Consider the following 13,893-nt stretch of genomic DNA (forward strand, 5'->3'; position numbering starts at 1 on the left):
GTGATCTTTGTGGCTACTTTTTGGTTTGATTCCTATGGTCTGGCTGTTTGTAGAGGACGGGGACTTGTGTCCTTTGGGGGGTGCAAGACATTTGGGGTCTTCAGGGGCTCAGTAGAGCAGGTCTGAAGGAGTCAGTGATTGCTCATAGGGAAAGCCAGGGCTGCACCCGAGTCCTGGCAGCGTGCCTGGAGTAAGGGGTTTCCAGTTGCTCCTGGTGGCCTCGGAGCCAGCTTCAGGCTGGGGTAAAGGAGAAATCAGTGGTTTGGGAAGGAAGCAGTCCCACTGGAGCAGGATATGGAGCAGGAGGGAGCGTGTCCTTCCCCCGGAGCCCGTGATCCCCTGGAGGTCCCTCCTCGGGCACTGTGGCTCCCACCGGATCTGTTCACAAAGCCTTGGAAAATCCACGAAATCCCAGGCTCCTGGTGGTGTCTCCTGGGTAATGCCAAGCGCAGGACTGAGCAGCCGGCCCACATCCAGCCCTGCTCTGGGCTGCCCCTCAGTCCCACTCCTGCAGGCTCTTGTGCCTTGGGGAGAGCAGTTGCTTGCAGGCAGCCATTGACTAAATCTGTCTCCGTAGGGCAAAGCACCGAAAGCAGCTGTGTCCGTCTTCCCTGGCACAAAGCTGCCTCAGTAGTTACAGTGGAACTGTTGGTGCAGGGAGCAGCAGAGTTTATCTGTGAAAAATGGAACTCCAAACACCGGCTCCAGCTCATTGGGAGCAATGCGAGAGCATGGAACCGGTGTGAATCCTCAGGGCTTCCCTGGACAGCGTGCGAGCCCATTGCAATACTTTTAGTGTAAGATATCTTCTAACTGCAATGCCCAAGGTGGGCACTTTTGTCCTGTTGAGCAGCTTTGGTACCTGGCTGTCCCTAGGCAGTTGTAAGCAGCGGATGCACAAAGGACAGGGATCATTTCAGCAGGAATTGGAGTGCTTTAAACAGGCACCGAAGGAATTGATCTCTGCTTTTGATTTCTCAGTTGACTTCAGCGAGCCGGGGGCCAGGGGAGGGCACTGTGCAGGCACACAGCCTTGCCCAAGCATCAGTGTGGTCTGGGGGGGGCAGAAATAGGTTCTGTGGGCAAGCAGGTTCCTTCTGGGGGCTGGCGACCAGCAAAAGGGCTTGCTAATGCTTTCCTCTTCGTTAAAGAGCTGCAGATAGCTCAGCTCTGGGATGAGCACAGGCAGAAGTGGGGTAGAGACAGGAGCTCTAGGAGTACACAGAACAGGTTCGGTGCTAATTGTGCTGTCGCTGTGGTGCCATCCTTTGAAGTCTTTGCTGGTGTGGAAGTTTATAAACAATGGGAGGCAATAATCCAGCGTGACCAAAGTGCTTAAACAGGGCCCTGGGGCTGGTACGAGGGGAATTAGAGAGATTAGTGCTGGAGCTTGAGACCAGAACCTGTGAGCATCCCTGCCTGCCTGCAGACGGCTTTCTCAGGTCCTTGTGCTGCTTTGTGCCTGGTTTGATCCCGTTTGCGACGTGGGGACAGCGTCAGCTGCTGATCTCTGCTGTGAGGTTCAGGAGCAAACAGCACAGTCGTGAGCAGCATTAGTGCAAAGGAGCTGATCAATGCAGGGCCTGGCAAACGTCATTCCAGTGGTGGGCATTGCTTACTTACAGGACCTTGGATTGATTTCGGGGTCCTCCAGTGATGGAGCCAGCCTGGGAGTCTGTATTGGTGAGCAGGTCTTGCCAATGATAATCAATCCTGGTTCCATCTCCCGCTGTGGCTCTGCCCTGCTGCCAAGTGCAGCGGTCCCGGGCAGAGCACAAGCAGCCCATCACACTTGAGTTGTTTGGAATGCCATGTCGCAGAGATGCTTTTATCTCAGAACCGGGATAATGGCTTTCTTTGGGGTGGAGGGATTAATTTTTCACACATCTGTCCCCTGGAATGCGCTAACAGAGCCTTTGTTCGGGCTCTTTCTGTTGAGTGCCTTCTCCACCCTTGTTATTTCATCATTCTTTTGCATGGCAAAACTTTTTGTCCTGCATTTCAAAGAGATCCTGAGCGTCCCTGGCACTCGAACAAGAGAAACAAACTTTCCAGCCCCTCTTTTTATGCTGTTTGCGGGGGATGCTGGGTGATTCGAAGGGGATTTGATTGGTTTTGGCAGGGGCGTTTTATTCCATGGAAAATCCGCAGCTCCTCTGATCCCTTAGTGACGGTTTAGGGAGCCCCTGGAGTCTCCAAATGCGATTTGCTGGTGGCCAGCTGGTCCTGGATGTGCCATGGGAACGCTGAGGACACTGCCCCTGGGACATGGGCAGGAGGAGAGGCTGTGGGGATGGTGCCAGCTCTGCTCCTGCCTTACCCACAGCAGGAGGGCTGGGGCTTGGCCTGGGCATGGCTCCGCATGGAAACAAAGACCCAGAGCCTCAGCCCTTGTCCTGCAGATGCTTTCCTGCTGTTTGGAGGTTGGTTTGACTCTACCACTGAAGTCTTCTCACTCCAGTGTATCACAGCTCTAGCCCTAAATGTATGTTGGGGGTCCCAGCCAGGGTTGGTGGCTCTGTCACCAGCAAGGAGGAGTTTAGCACTTGGGTATTTGGTTATAATAGTCCCCTATCTGGATGCTCTTCCTCCTGCATCCCACTCCACACATCATAAAACCAAACAGATTCCCACTGACATGAAGGGACGGGATTTGCTCTGTGTTTCATGGGCTCTGCTCACAGGGAACAGCAGCCAGGGGTAGCAGAGCCTACATTTACCTCTACTGTTTTCTTTCCCCCTGCAGCCCTATTACCATATTTAAATGCAAGTATGTCTGGTTTTAATTGCTGTTTTCAGTAGCTTCAAGTCGCTGTAGCCTAGTTGTTCTCTGCTCCTTTCCTCCTGGTAGATTGCCAGTAGCTGAGGTGATAGTGCTAGAGGCAGTGGGGCTTGTAGTCTGCTTGTGTCTCTGGGGCTTCTCTCTTCTGTCGCCTCAGTTGTTCCTCTGTGGTCCTGCAGCATCGCAAAGCAGCTGTGATCAAAGCCCCGGAGCCCTCTCAAGAGGCAGGTCCACGGTGGTCACTACCCCCAGGGTTCTCCTGTTGGGAGCAGTCGGAGCTCCCCAGAGACCAGGAACCACCGAGGGTTTGGTTGTGATGCAGCAAGGGGGGTTTGGGGTTCTTGCTGGTCACTGGACCTTACTGCCCTCCTAAAATACCCACGTTTGAAGTCAGAGCCTCCGGCAGACCTTTGGGTATTAATGAAGTAAAGAACCTAAACCTGCACTCTTGCCAGCAGCAGTTCATTCCTGTGTCAGGGCTCGGGCCCCTGTAGCAGGGGTGTCTTAGAGCTCCTTGATCGGCGGCTGTTTTGCTTTCAAGAGCTTTTCCCTTTCTCTCTTTTCTGTTTTAAATTACATTCCAGTGATTCCTTTTCTGCTTGATCCCAGCAAATCTGTGATCTCGCCATGAGGGCCTCCTCGTATTTTCCATTAGTGCTCTGTCTGGAGATCAGCATGTTATTATCACTTGCAAATAAGCAAAGAGGAGAGTTCCCTGTCGTTTTGGGAAGCGGTCTGACCCCAGCCGCTCGAGAGCCCAGGGATGTAAGCGGTGTGCCGTGGCCAGGCACGGCCAACACATTCCTCTCTGCCAAGGGGATTTGGGCCACCTTTGTGCCAGCAGGGACCACTGGCAGTGGGCACGTGGCGATGGCTCCATTGGTGGCATGGAGAGCCGGGATGGCAACCATGCCCCACGCTGACTCGCGGTACCCGCTGGCTTCTGTCTTTACCCTTCTCCTTCTCTCCACGGCCAGGTTTTCCGGCAGCGGCCTATGGACCAGTAGCAGCGGCAGCCGTGGCGGCAGCAAGAGGATCAGGTAGGGGGGCCCGTGGAAGAGCAAACCCTCAGAGTGCAGGGTCAGGTAAAAGCTCTGTCGGTATTCTGTGTGGCTGCAGCTCTCCATCATTTCTCTGATTTCTTCCTCACACTTATCCCGGGGACCTGAAAACAAACGATCAGAAACTAAAAATCATAGAAAAGCACTAAATCAAATCGACCCCAATCCAACCCCAAACTACAAGCAGAGGCCATGGAGCACCTTGCAGGAGATTGGCGTAAGAACTGCCAAACCCAGGGTAGATATTCTGATTTGTTTCTTTCTTTATTCCTTTATTACGTTGGTTTCTTTGTTTCTTTGGTTTAAATTCGAGGTTATAAAAGACCCCCCCCCACCCCCCCAAAAAAAAGAGATTAATTTGTGGGTTTGAAGAAAAGCTTTGGCTCCTCATGGAAAGCTGGTGCTGGGTTGAGGTGGTGGTGGCAGTGGCACTGGGTGCTCCGGCCGTGCCCAGAGCCTCTCTTGCCTCCTCCACCATGGCCAATGTGAGGGGTCCATGTCCCCCTGGGGACAATGCCTTGTCCTGGCACGGGGCGATCACAGTGGCTGGCATTGGCCACCCGTGTGTTCAAAGCCAGCCTGCCTTCACGAGGAGCATCAAAGCTTTCCTTCCTGCCCTTCTGAAAACCTTTATTTTTTTCCCTTTAAGGGAAATAAATAAATGGTTGCCAATTTACGACCTTAGGTTTGAAATTCAGCTCAACAAGTGAATTCTAGCGCTTTGCTCAGGTGATGAAGTGTTCAACGCAGCCATCAGTGAGCTGCCGGCCTCAGCTCAGGCGTGCCCGGCTCGTGGCTCTGGCAGGGGCTCTGCAGCTCACTCATGGCACAGCCCTGCAGCGGGGGCTCCTCGGAGGCTTTTCCGGCATTCCCGGTGGATAAACCCGGCTCTTCCCGAAAAGACCCGACCGACCCGCTGCAGGAGGGGTTGCGAGGAGGGCGCAGGTGTGTCTCGAGTGCGAGCCTGATGCCGTGGAGGCCAAAGAAAGACACCAGGAGAACTCCGTTCCATGCAAACTGGCACTGCTTGCAGGCTACAAAGGATTATCTGTACCAGTTTCATCTTGTGGCATGTAGAGAGCGCCTAAGGGGTGACTTGCCAGACTGGTTGTGGGCATTCCCCATCTCCCGGCTTCTCCTTCTGCCCCTTCGTGGAGGGGAGCAGAAACCAAACGCAAAGAAAACAAAGCCAAAATGAGATTGATTTTCCCTGCGATTTCAGGAAAACAGACTTCATCGTTTCTGCCTCTTCCCCATGTTTTGCCCTTCAGGTTTTGTTTTACGTGCAAACAGAGCTGGTGAGTTGCCCCTTAGCGAGGCACAGAGGGTTTGGCTGGATTAACGTTGCTTCCCTGATGGTTATTCCTTTTCTTTTTAATCGGAGTGCTTTTGGTGCCCATTACAACTGAACTGAGCATTGATCAATTCTGTGCCTGAAAATCATTTGTCTTTAATTTGAGTGTCTTTTGGTTTTCCTTCTGTTGGGTTTCCTGGTTTTGGTTTGGTTTCTCTTCGGTTTTTGTTCTTTTTTTCATTTGAACTTGCGATACGAAACTAAACCTAACCCTAAATTAACAGCACCCTTTCTGGCAAGTTTAAAGAGCAGTATGGTGTTTGGAAGCGTCCTTTCAAGCCTCAAAATTGCCTGTGTGCACTAAACTGTCAAAACTGAATCAAAATGAGCCCCCATCCCGTCCCCAGCCCTGAGATCTCAAGGAGGAAGATGGGTTTGTCCCTGGCCTGGTTCACATTGGCAGCGGAACGTGCCCTGGGAGCAGTGATGTGTCACATAGAGTCATCTCCATCCAAAGCCAGTTTTTGGAAGGGACATCCTGGGTTCGCCACTTCCATCCAGCAATGGTAGTGAATTGTATTCAGGAGCAGTCGAGAGCAATCGATCTTGTGCTGCAGTGTATGGGCCCGATTCATTACAAGAAAAATGGTTGGGGTTTTTCCTTCTTTTTCTTGGGTTTCTTTTTCCTTTGCAAATTTGCACAGCCCTCCTTCACGTGTGCCTGATCCGAAAGCACAGCTGGCCCATACTGGCTCCTTTCTGCCAGGACATGGAAGAGAGCTGGAAAACATCCAGGCAAGAGCATCCCACCACCCCTCTGCTCACTGGGCAGTGCTTTGCTGAGAGGTCCCCATTGCTGCTGCCCCTTCTTTGCAGCACTCCAGCCCCATCAGCTCACTCCAAATTGACCTCCTCTGCTCTCTGGCCCCATCCTGCTGCCTCTTCCCCACCTTCTCGGTGTCACTGCCAGCACGGTGGGCACTGACCACCTTAGTTTCTCCCTGGGGTGTTATTCCTCCTCTTAGGAAGCCATCCAGCGAAAGGAGCCCACCCAGGGGCAGTTACCTGCATGGGGGCATCTTCCCTGCCCTCACCCCTTCTTTTCCCAGCGCAGCATGTGAGGATGCAGTCACCAGCTTACCGTGCTAGATGAGCAAGTTCTTTGCTCTATCACAGCAGCTCCCTGCTGCAGCCAGCAGAAAGGGACATTTCCCCTTGCTCGTGCTCAGTGCCACTCATAAATTCAGGTGTAGCCAAGCTGCTCACGTGCTGGCAGGGTGAACGCAGCGATGCTTCTTGTAAATCATACCCTCAGTCGACATCCCAGTGACAGGGCGAGAGCTGAGGTCCCTGGAGCACACAGAGGGCTCTGGCCACATCCATTCCCGCCGGGTGGGCTTGTGCTGCCGAATCCCTCGGCTCCTTGTGACAACCTCATCCATTCTTGTATTTTTTTTTAATGAATTGGGACCTGAGCCGTGGAAAATGAGCAAAGTTGAAAGCCCGAATGTGCAAACTCCTCCTAAACAACTTCACTATCAGTGTCACGTTTCGTTTGCATTCACCTGACATGGTTTACGTCTAAAACATTCTTGTCTTGTAAAGAAATGCAGTCATGGGGGGGGCACACGCATTTTTGACATGCATTTGACATGCATTTGACATGGGAGGGATTCATCTGGCAGGAGAGCGAGACAAGGAAAATTTGCCAGGAGAGGTTTTTCCTTCCTCCCTCTGCGGTTCATTGACAAGTCTGAGATTTTTCCAGTTCCCAACCTGTTGCCACCAGCTATTCCTCCCTGGGGACTGGAGACAAAACCCATAAGGCCATCCATAATCCAGCCCAATTCCCACTGCTTGGCACCAGGAGGAGCAGCACAGGCTCCCATGGGCACACTTTGCCCGCCGAGAGGGCTGGTGGCACACAGAGGTGGGCCGAGGCGGTGCCACGGCACCAAGAGCTGCTCCCCCCTACCCCAACCCCTGGCACATCTGGATTTTGGGCGCCAGTCCCCGGCTTGCCAGCGCTGCCTTTGAGCCCTGCGCCCTGACAACCCCTTACTGTACTTTATACTTGCCAGCTATAACAAATCTCGTAACGTGAGCTACTGACCTTGATGGTGAGTGTGAGCAGTTATGTTTTGTTGTTTTCTCTCTTGCTTGGTTGGGGCTGCTGTGAGAGAGGGTGTCTCTGAGGCATACTTTCCGGCCTCTCTTACACTCGGACGTGCACACCTCCTCTCAAACACTCTTCTGAGCGCTCTCAGCGGGAAGGTTTGTCCACACCTATTAATCCTCTCTCAGTGTCCAGCTTCTTGTTAGTAGCAGCTGGTTGCATGTTTTTTGCTTGTTCGGACGAAACGGTTCCAGAAACGACTCATACCAACTCTTGAGAAATGTCTCTATTTTTTTGTACACTTTCTTTCTTTTGATGTTTTTATTAATTTCCCTTACTTAAAAAACAAAAACACTTGTCGTCCCGTAAAACATTTCACATCTCCCCTTGCCTGTTCTTAGAGTGTATGTATCTGTGGGACTGAACTAAATGCATGCACTGTAGTAGTCGTACTGGTAGCAGTAGATGTAGTTGTAGAACATGCATTGTTGAGTTGATATTATAGGTATCATCAACGTGAACTAGCGTGGCAGATAAAAGCATAGCCTTGGTCTGATTGAAAGCGTAGGACTATCAATACAGCAGAGAGCTGCTGATGGCTTGGATCCATAGTGCCCTATTTGTTAAATCCCATTATCTGGAAGTTTAAATTGAAGCTGGCTGTAGGTAACCTACACCCTCTGCACAGCACAAGAACCCGCACATGCTCTTATGTTGATAGGAAAATTGCCTCTTTTTTTTCAAATTACCCCCCCTAGGAATTAAAACACTGACTATAACGATATTCTCTTCTTTTTATTTTGTATTAAAAAAGAACCTGAGATATTTTTTAAGTCATTTTACAATCATGGTCTCTTCATCAGCCTCTTACTCGTCCATATTAGCCCATAGAATCATTCGTTGGCAGTCGTAGACCGGATGTGCCCAACGCAGATCACTCCATTTGGGTATCTAAGTGATAGTGTGTGTGTGAAGCAGCTTCCCACAGACTGTCCTGAGACATGAAGCCATTGGGTTTAGGTCACAAACCTCCAGGGTTGTTATGCAGCCAAGACTCTGAGCGAGTGATGGGTCGTACTCATTGCCATGTCACCCAGCTTGAGGAGTGTTTTGAAATGAAGAGTTAGCATTTCATGAATAGCAGCTTGAGGAGGTCGAGGCAAGTCCATCGTCTCTGCCATCGAGCCAGCACGCGTCTTTGCTTCCTGTGCCCCGGTTTCTGTGCTAAACTTCTTGCACAGACGAAGCTGCAGCCTGTAAATTTAGCAGCTGGTAATTGAGATCCTGCATTAGGCTTTGGATTATTTGTTTGGTTTGTTGCTTGACAGAAAGCATCCTGCTGGGAGTAGAAAAGATACTGTCTGGCATGGTCACACCTTCCCTCCTCCCCGCAATCCAGATGTGCTGAGCTGGAGCGTCTTCCCGCTCCGCTGGGGGTATCAAGGCAGGCTTTAGTGCACGTATTCCAGCAAGCGCTTGCAGAGGAGATAAAATATCCAGAATGGGCTTTCAAAATGTAATTAAGGATTTGTATCCGCTCCTTACCTCTAATAGAACATAAAGTAAATCAAGCAAACAACCGCGGATGGGGCTGACGCGATGCAAGCCTGCGCGAGGCAATCTGAGCCTCCCCTATTGCTTTCCTTAGTGCTGCCAGGGAGCTGAGACACTTGTGCATCGGGGGGGGGAATAATTTCACCCTCAGATCTCAATCTGCCAAGGAGACGGGGGACCCACTGTTTAATGCACCAGGCATATGATGAAGTGAGGAGTGTATCTGAAAGTCAGCAGAGCGACAAATTGCATGGGGCTTAGGAAGCCTTGTCTTACACTTAAAGAAGGGGCTCTAAAAATCTAATCTTGTCATTAGGCACCCATAGTGTTGGCAAATTACGGCCATAAAAAGTGGGACAACGGTTGGTCTGCGTGTGCGGAGGGAGAGGAGCCAGCACCAGCTCAGAAATGTCCTAAGGAGCATTTCAAAGAGCCGGCGGTGAACCAATTTGGGATTTATACGGCCCGTTGATAGGGCTCCCTTGTGGCACAGCGGCTCTGATGGAGCTGCTCTCCCTCTTTTATTGTCCTATATAAAAGTACATAAAGTTTAAGGCAAGCTGTGTAATCTCAAAAGCCAGAACCTAACAAGTGGACCACTTGGGAGCAGCAAGCGGGCTGGAATTTCTCACTCCACTGGAACCGCCGGTAATTGTGTGACAGAGCCTGGCAGCTGATGCATCGGGAAATTAATGGCTGCATCGCATGTTATCCTTTGCTTATCTTCATAGCAGAGGCTCTGGGGAGCATTGCAGGGGGCCTGGAGAGATGAGGGGACCCCGTGCCATGGTGGGCTTTGGTGAGGAATGGGCACAGGGGCAGTGTTGTGTGTTAAAGAGAAATCACAGCAATGTGAATACACCGTGCATCTCTGCTTAGTGTGGCGTGGCTCTAGAGGAGGCCACGCTGCATTTCTTTGCTTGGTTTTGGCCTCATTCTGGGCAATATGCTCTTTTCTGTAGGCATTATAGTTACTTTTCTGACTATTATCCCAAATAAAGAGAGGGAGTCATTTTGGGTTGGTACAGCAGCGCTATGCTGTTCCAAGGTGGGAATCCCACATCCTACAGTGCCAAGGAGAAGATTCAGTGCATCTAAAACAACTGGGCCCTGCTGCTGTTAGGCCTTGACCACAGCAGCAGTTGGTTCACAGGGCTCCTGGCTGAAGTCTAATGTGGTTAAAATGCATCAGCTTTAATCGATAATTTTGTAATAGAAAACCTTGTGCACTTGCTAAATCATCTCCAGGGCAATTAGTGACCCCCTCTGAAGTGCAAGGCTTAAGTACAGTGGAAGTTAATCTTGAACGAATTTAGCAGCTAACTTTTAATAGTCTTTTCAATCAGGAGAATTATTTTCAATGGGAAACCACTCCTCATCTGAGCTCATCCCTGTGTCCCTGCTGCTGCTCTTGGCACATGGGAAGTGGTAATGGCGTGGATGCTGCCTTGTGCAGGCTCATTGCCCATTCAGGGACTGGGTTGCTGCTGCTCTGGACCACGCCAACCACTGGGCAGTCGTGCTCCAGCCCTGCAAAGCCCTGCAGCGGGCAGTTATCAGTGTTCCATCCCCTTTCACCCAGTGGAAGTGGAGGGTTGGAGCTCTTGGCTGCTGTAATCAGACTTTGTTCCATGGGAGATGCAGACGAGTCATTGTAAAGTTTGAAACGGGGACCTTCAGCATGAGCTCTGCAGTGCAATGAGATACTCGGGTCCGTGAGCATATCTCATACATTTTAATCACCAAACATGTAAAGTATTGACTGAGCTGAGGGGTAACTTGACTGGCAGCACTCGCAGGCTGCTCCCCATTAGTGCAACAATTACTAAATGGGACGTGGCGCACGTTTTACTGATGTACGATTGTATTTTCATGCTGATTCTTTCCCCAGGTGCTTTAAAAGTTAATACATAATTACAGTGATTTTTTTATCCCCCTCTCCTTTCTGAAATAGAAAACAGAGAAAGAAGCAGTGGAGTTTTGCCTTGAAGCAGATGTTAGCGTGCATCTGGCACTGAGCTTGAGCGCGGTGGATTAGTGGTTGCCAGAGAATGCAGAATTGGTCTGCAGGTATAGAAACTTGAGCTATTTGCAAACAATAAACTCACACAGCGGGGTCTTTTTAAGGGTGTTTTCTGACAGTGAAGAGCCCAGCACTTTGTGCCATGGGGAGTCTCAGGTGTCTGTGCCCAAATCCTCCCTTGCCAGAAGCTGGGGTGTTAGGTGCCGACAGCAGAGCCGGTGCCACCAGCTCTCCCCAGGCACCATGTGGTGGGCAGCAGCTTCTCTTGGTGTTTTCTCATCAGTGAGCTCAGGTTTTCCTCTTGGGGTGGGGTGTTACCACCCGCTCATGCCACTGAGGACCCCTCGCTCCACCCTGCTCAGCCGTGGCTGTTGATGTCTGTCTGGCCAAGCAGGGATGCTCGAAGCGCCAGCTCCTCTCTCTGTGCAGGCACCTGGTGCAGACTCTCCCGCAGATCATTGCACAGAAAGCACTGGGGGTCGTGGGCAGGATTTCTCTTCTGCTCCCAGGATAACCCCTCTGTGCCCCCTTCCATCCATCCATCCATCCCACCGGGGGTCCATCAGCAGTGGGAAGGTGCCCCCTGGGCAGTGCCCTCCTGCTACGGCAACTTAACATATGCAGCAAAGCAAAGAGCAGCTTTTGTTTTAATTTCCCCCCTCTATTGTCTGTTATTGTACAAAAGGCTTCAATTTAAAATTAACAGGAGTGATAGCCAGTTAATGCGGTACAGTGGGAGGCCAGAGTTTCTGTTGCTATGGCAATGGAGTTCGGCTCATTTGTTTTGTAGATGAGTAATTACTACGCAATTAGAGTAGGCTAAAAATAAAGGGGCCTTTTGTTCCCTGTTACTCATTAATATTAATAAAAGACCTGTCCGGGCTGTGGTCAACAATTAATGCGGATGTGGCTGCCCGTGGTAAAAGTAGCAGCAGCTTTCGTGCTCCTCAGTGCGAGGTGAAAGCGCCGGCGTCGCCTGGCTCGGCTCTTCCTTCATTTTAAAGAGAAGAATTATTAGAGCGAGGTCTGCGTTAGCACAGCATCAACAGCTTGAGCCTTGTTTGCCACTTGGATGGATGGTAATAAGTGTTAGAGCTTAACGTGCAGGCACAGGCAGCAGGTACCGTGCCGGGGTCAGGTCCTGCGGAACAGGGAGCATCCGAGTTGAGAGCCAGAGAAGCACAATGGCAGCAGTTCCCTGGTGCAGGCTTCTCTCCATTCATCCCCCCTTGCCTGGTGTTGCCCAAGGAAAAGCCCAGGGCAGTGCTGGTGCTGGTGCCTTCTCCAGTGAGCAGCGCTGGCTGCAGATGCTCCAATGCAGTGCATTAACAACCGTCGAGCACCAAAGAAGAGTGAAAGGAAACCGTCGCAAGCACTTGGTGTGAAGTATGTAAACATTAAAGCATGCCAGATTTTAAATTAACTGTAAAACCAGTTAAATTGACAGAGAAACCTGTTAGGAAGATGACTAATGGGATGGTTTAGTTACGTCCCTGTTTTATTTGCTTGTCGCAAGGCAACTGATGAGCATCTCTTGCTGGCAGGGAGGGCAGCAGAGCTGGGCCATGCCTGTCTGGTGGGTGCAAGGAGCTGTGGGGTAGGCAGCTCATGGCCTCGGGGTGCTGGGCACCCCTAGAAGTGGCCGTAAGTAAGGTGGAGCCTCTCCAACAGGCAGCAGAGGCACTGAGTGCCCCTTACCCAAACCCCTCGAGTGCCGTGCTGGGGCGGGGGGGTTGCAGCCAAATGGGAGCTGCATCCCTCCCAAACTGTTTAACTAATGGAGGGAAGTGTAGTACAGCCTTTGTAAGGTCGACATTTGTTTGTTGTTAAGGATCTAATTAGAAACATGAGAGGGAGCTGAATGGCTGCTTGCTCGGCTAATTAGCGACATGCACGAAGACCACTTTGAACTTCAAGGACACAAAGCTATTAGCGCTTACATCAAAAATGGATTAAACTTCTGTGCTTTTATAATGATTAAAGATGAGCCGCTCGAGAGGAAATCCTTTTGTAAGGCTGTGACAAGAGCTGGCTCCCTGATTGCAGCCCCTGCAAGCGCAGCTTTGTGTGGCCCGGCGCGAGGGTGACACGGCTAACTTGCAGCATGGAAAAGGTGATTAGGCAATAAATAGTGATTGCTTGCAGAAGATTGCAGCCAAGCTGGGAGTGCATTTATTTGTGCTGCTACGTAACTGCAGGGCTTAGAAGAGATGAATGTGATGAATTTTGTGGCTTTTCCTCTGCAAATTGGTGCAAATCGACAGCTTCCAGGTGTTGCCGATGCTTTGGATGCGTTAATCACAGTATTTCATAGAGCCATGGAATCCCAGACTGGTTGGGGTTGGAAGGGACCTTAAAGCTCCTCCAGCTCCAACCCCTGCCACGGGCAGGGACACCTTCCACTAGAGCAGCTTGCTCCAAGTCCATGCCAACCTGGCCTTGAGCACTGCCAGGGATGGGGCAGCCACAGCTTCTCTGGGCACCCTGTGCCAGCGCCTCAGCACCCTCACAGGGAAGGGCTTGTGCCTAATGTCTAACCTAAATCTCCCCTTTTTCCTTTTGAAGCTGTATTTAGCAGAAGCCGGTGCTGCTCACGTGTCTGCAGCATGCACAAGAGGGACAGTGGTTGCATTTCCAGCTTGCCCAAGCTCGTGGGACCCCCCAGCTCTTGCTCTCTGCTCGCCTAAGGTAGTTTAGCAGTTAATATTGTGTCCCTGCCGCCTGCACGGGGGCCGTGTCAGGAACAGTTGCCACAAGATCCCATCTTCCATTATCACAGTGACGTGTCCAGCTCGGTTCCCAACAGCTCGGGCTGCTGCGGGTCCGAGGGGTGCGAATGGCTGTGAGCATCCCTGCTCAGGGGCTGTGCAGCGCTCCCTGCCCGAGCCCTGCTCACTTCCAGCAGTAATTGCTGAGCTGGGAACCTGTTCACCACCCACTGCTTTCTGTCGTTAGCCCTGCGATGTTTTGATGTGTGAAGCTGTTTCCGAAGGGGCTGCAGAGGCAGAGCAACCTTTTAAAGTGTGACTGCAGATGGAAAATAACGCACAAATAGTACCTTGT

The 13,893-nt window shown here is 51.2% G+C and overlaps 1 protein-coding gene across 31 annotated transcripts in view; it reads left to right on the forward strand.

Moving 5' to 3' along the window:
• MSI2 (musashi RNA binding protein 2) overlaps positions 1–13,893 on the forward strand; it is a 215,424-nt gene that overhangs the window by 187,041 nt on the left and 14,490 nt on the right. For 6 of the 31 annotated variants that reach the window (XM_062615690.1, XM_062615691.1, XM_062615696.1 and 3 more), the window contains 2 exons: positions 2,747–2,770; positions 3,760–3,867. The exons of 2 other annotated variants lie outside the window; for them this stretch is intronic. In XM_062615690.1, the coding sequence (XP_062471674.1) occupies positions 2,747–2,770; positions 3,760–3,867 (132 nt within the window). Of the gene's footprint in view, positions 1–2,746; positions 2,771–3,759; positions 3,868–5,114; positions 5,142–7,271; positions 7,412–13,893 lie in introns of all 31 variants that reach the window. 23 more of the 31 variants (XR_009964219.1, XM_062615692.1, XM_062615704.1 and 20 more) reach the window with 14 other exon arrangements.

Source organism: Pezoporus occidentalis, unplaced genomic scaffold (assembly GCF_034315485.1).
Source record: "Pezoporus occidentalis ecotype Australia unplaced genomic scaffold, CSIRO_AGI_Poc_V1 ctg183, whole genome shotgun sequence".
NCBI lineage: Eukaryota > Metazoa > Chordata > Aves > Psittaciformes > Psittacidae > Pezoporus > Pezoporus occidentalis.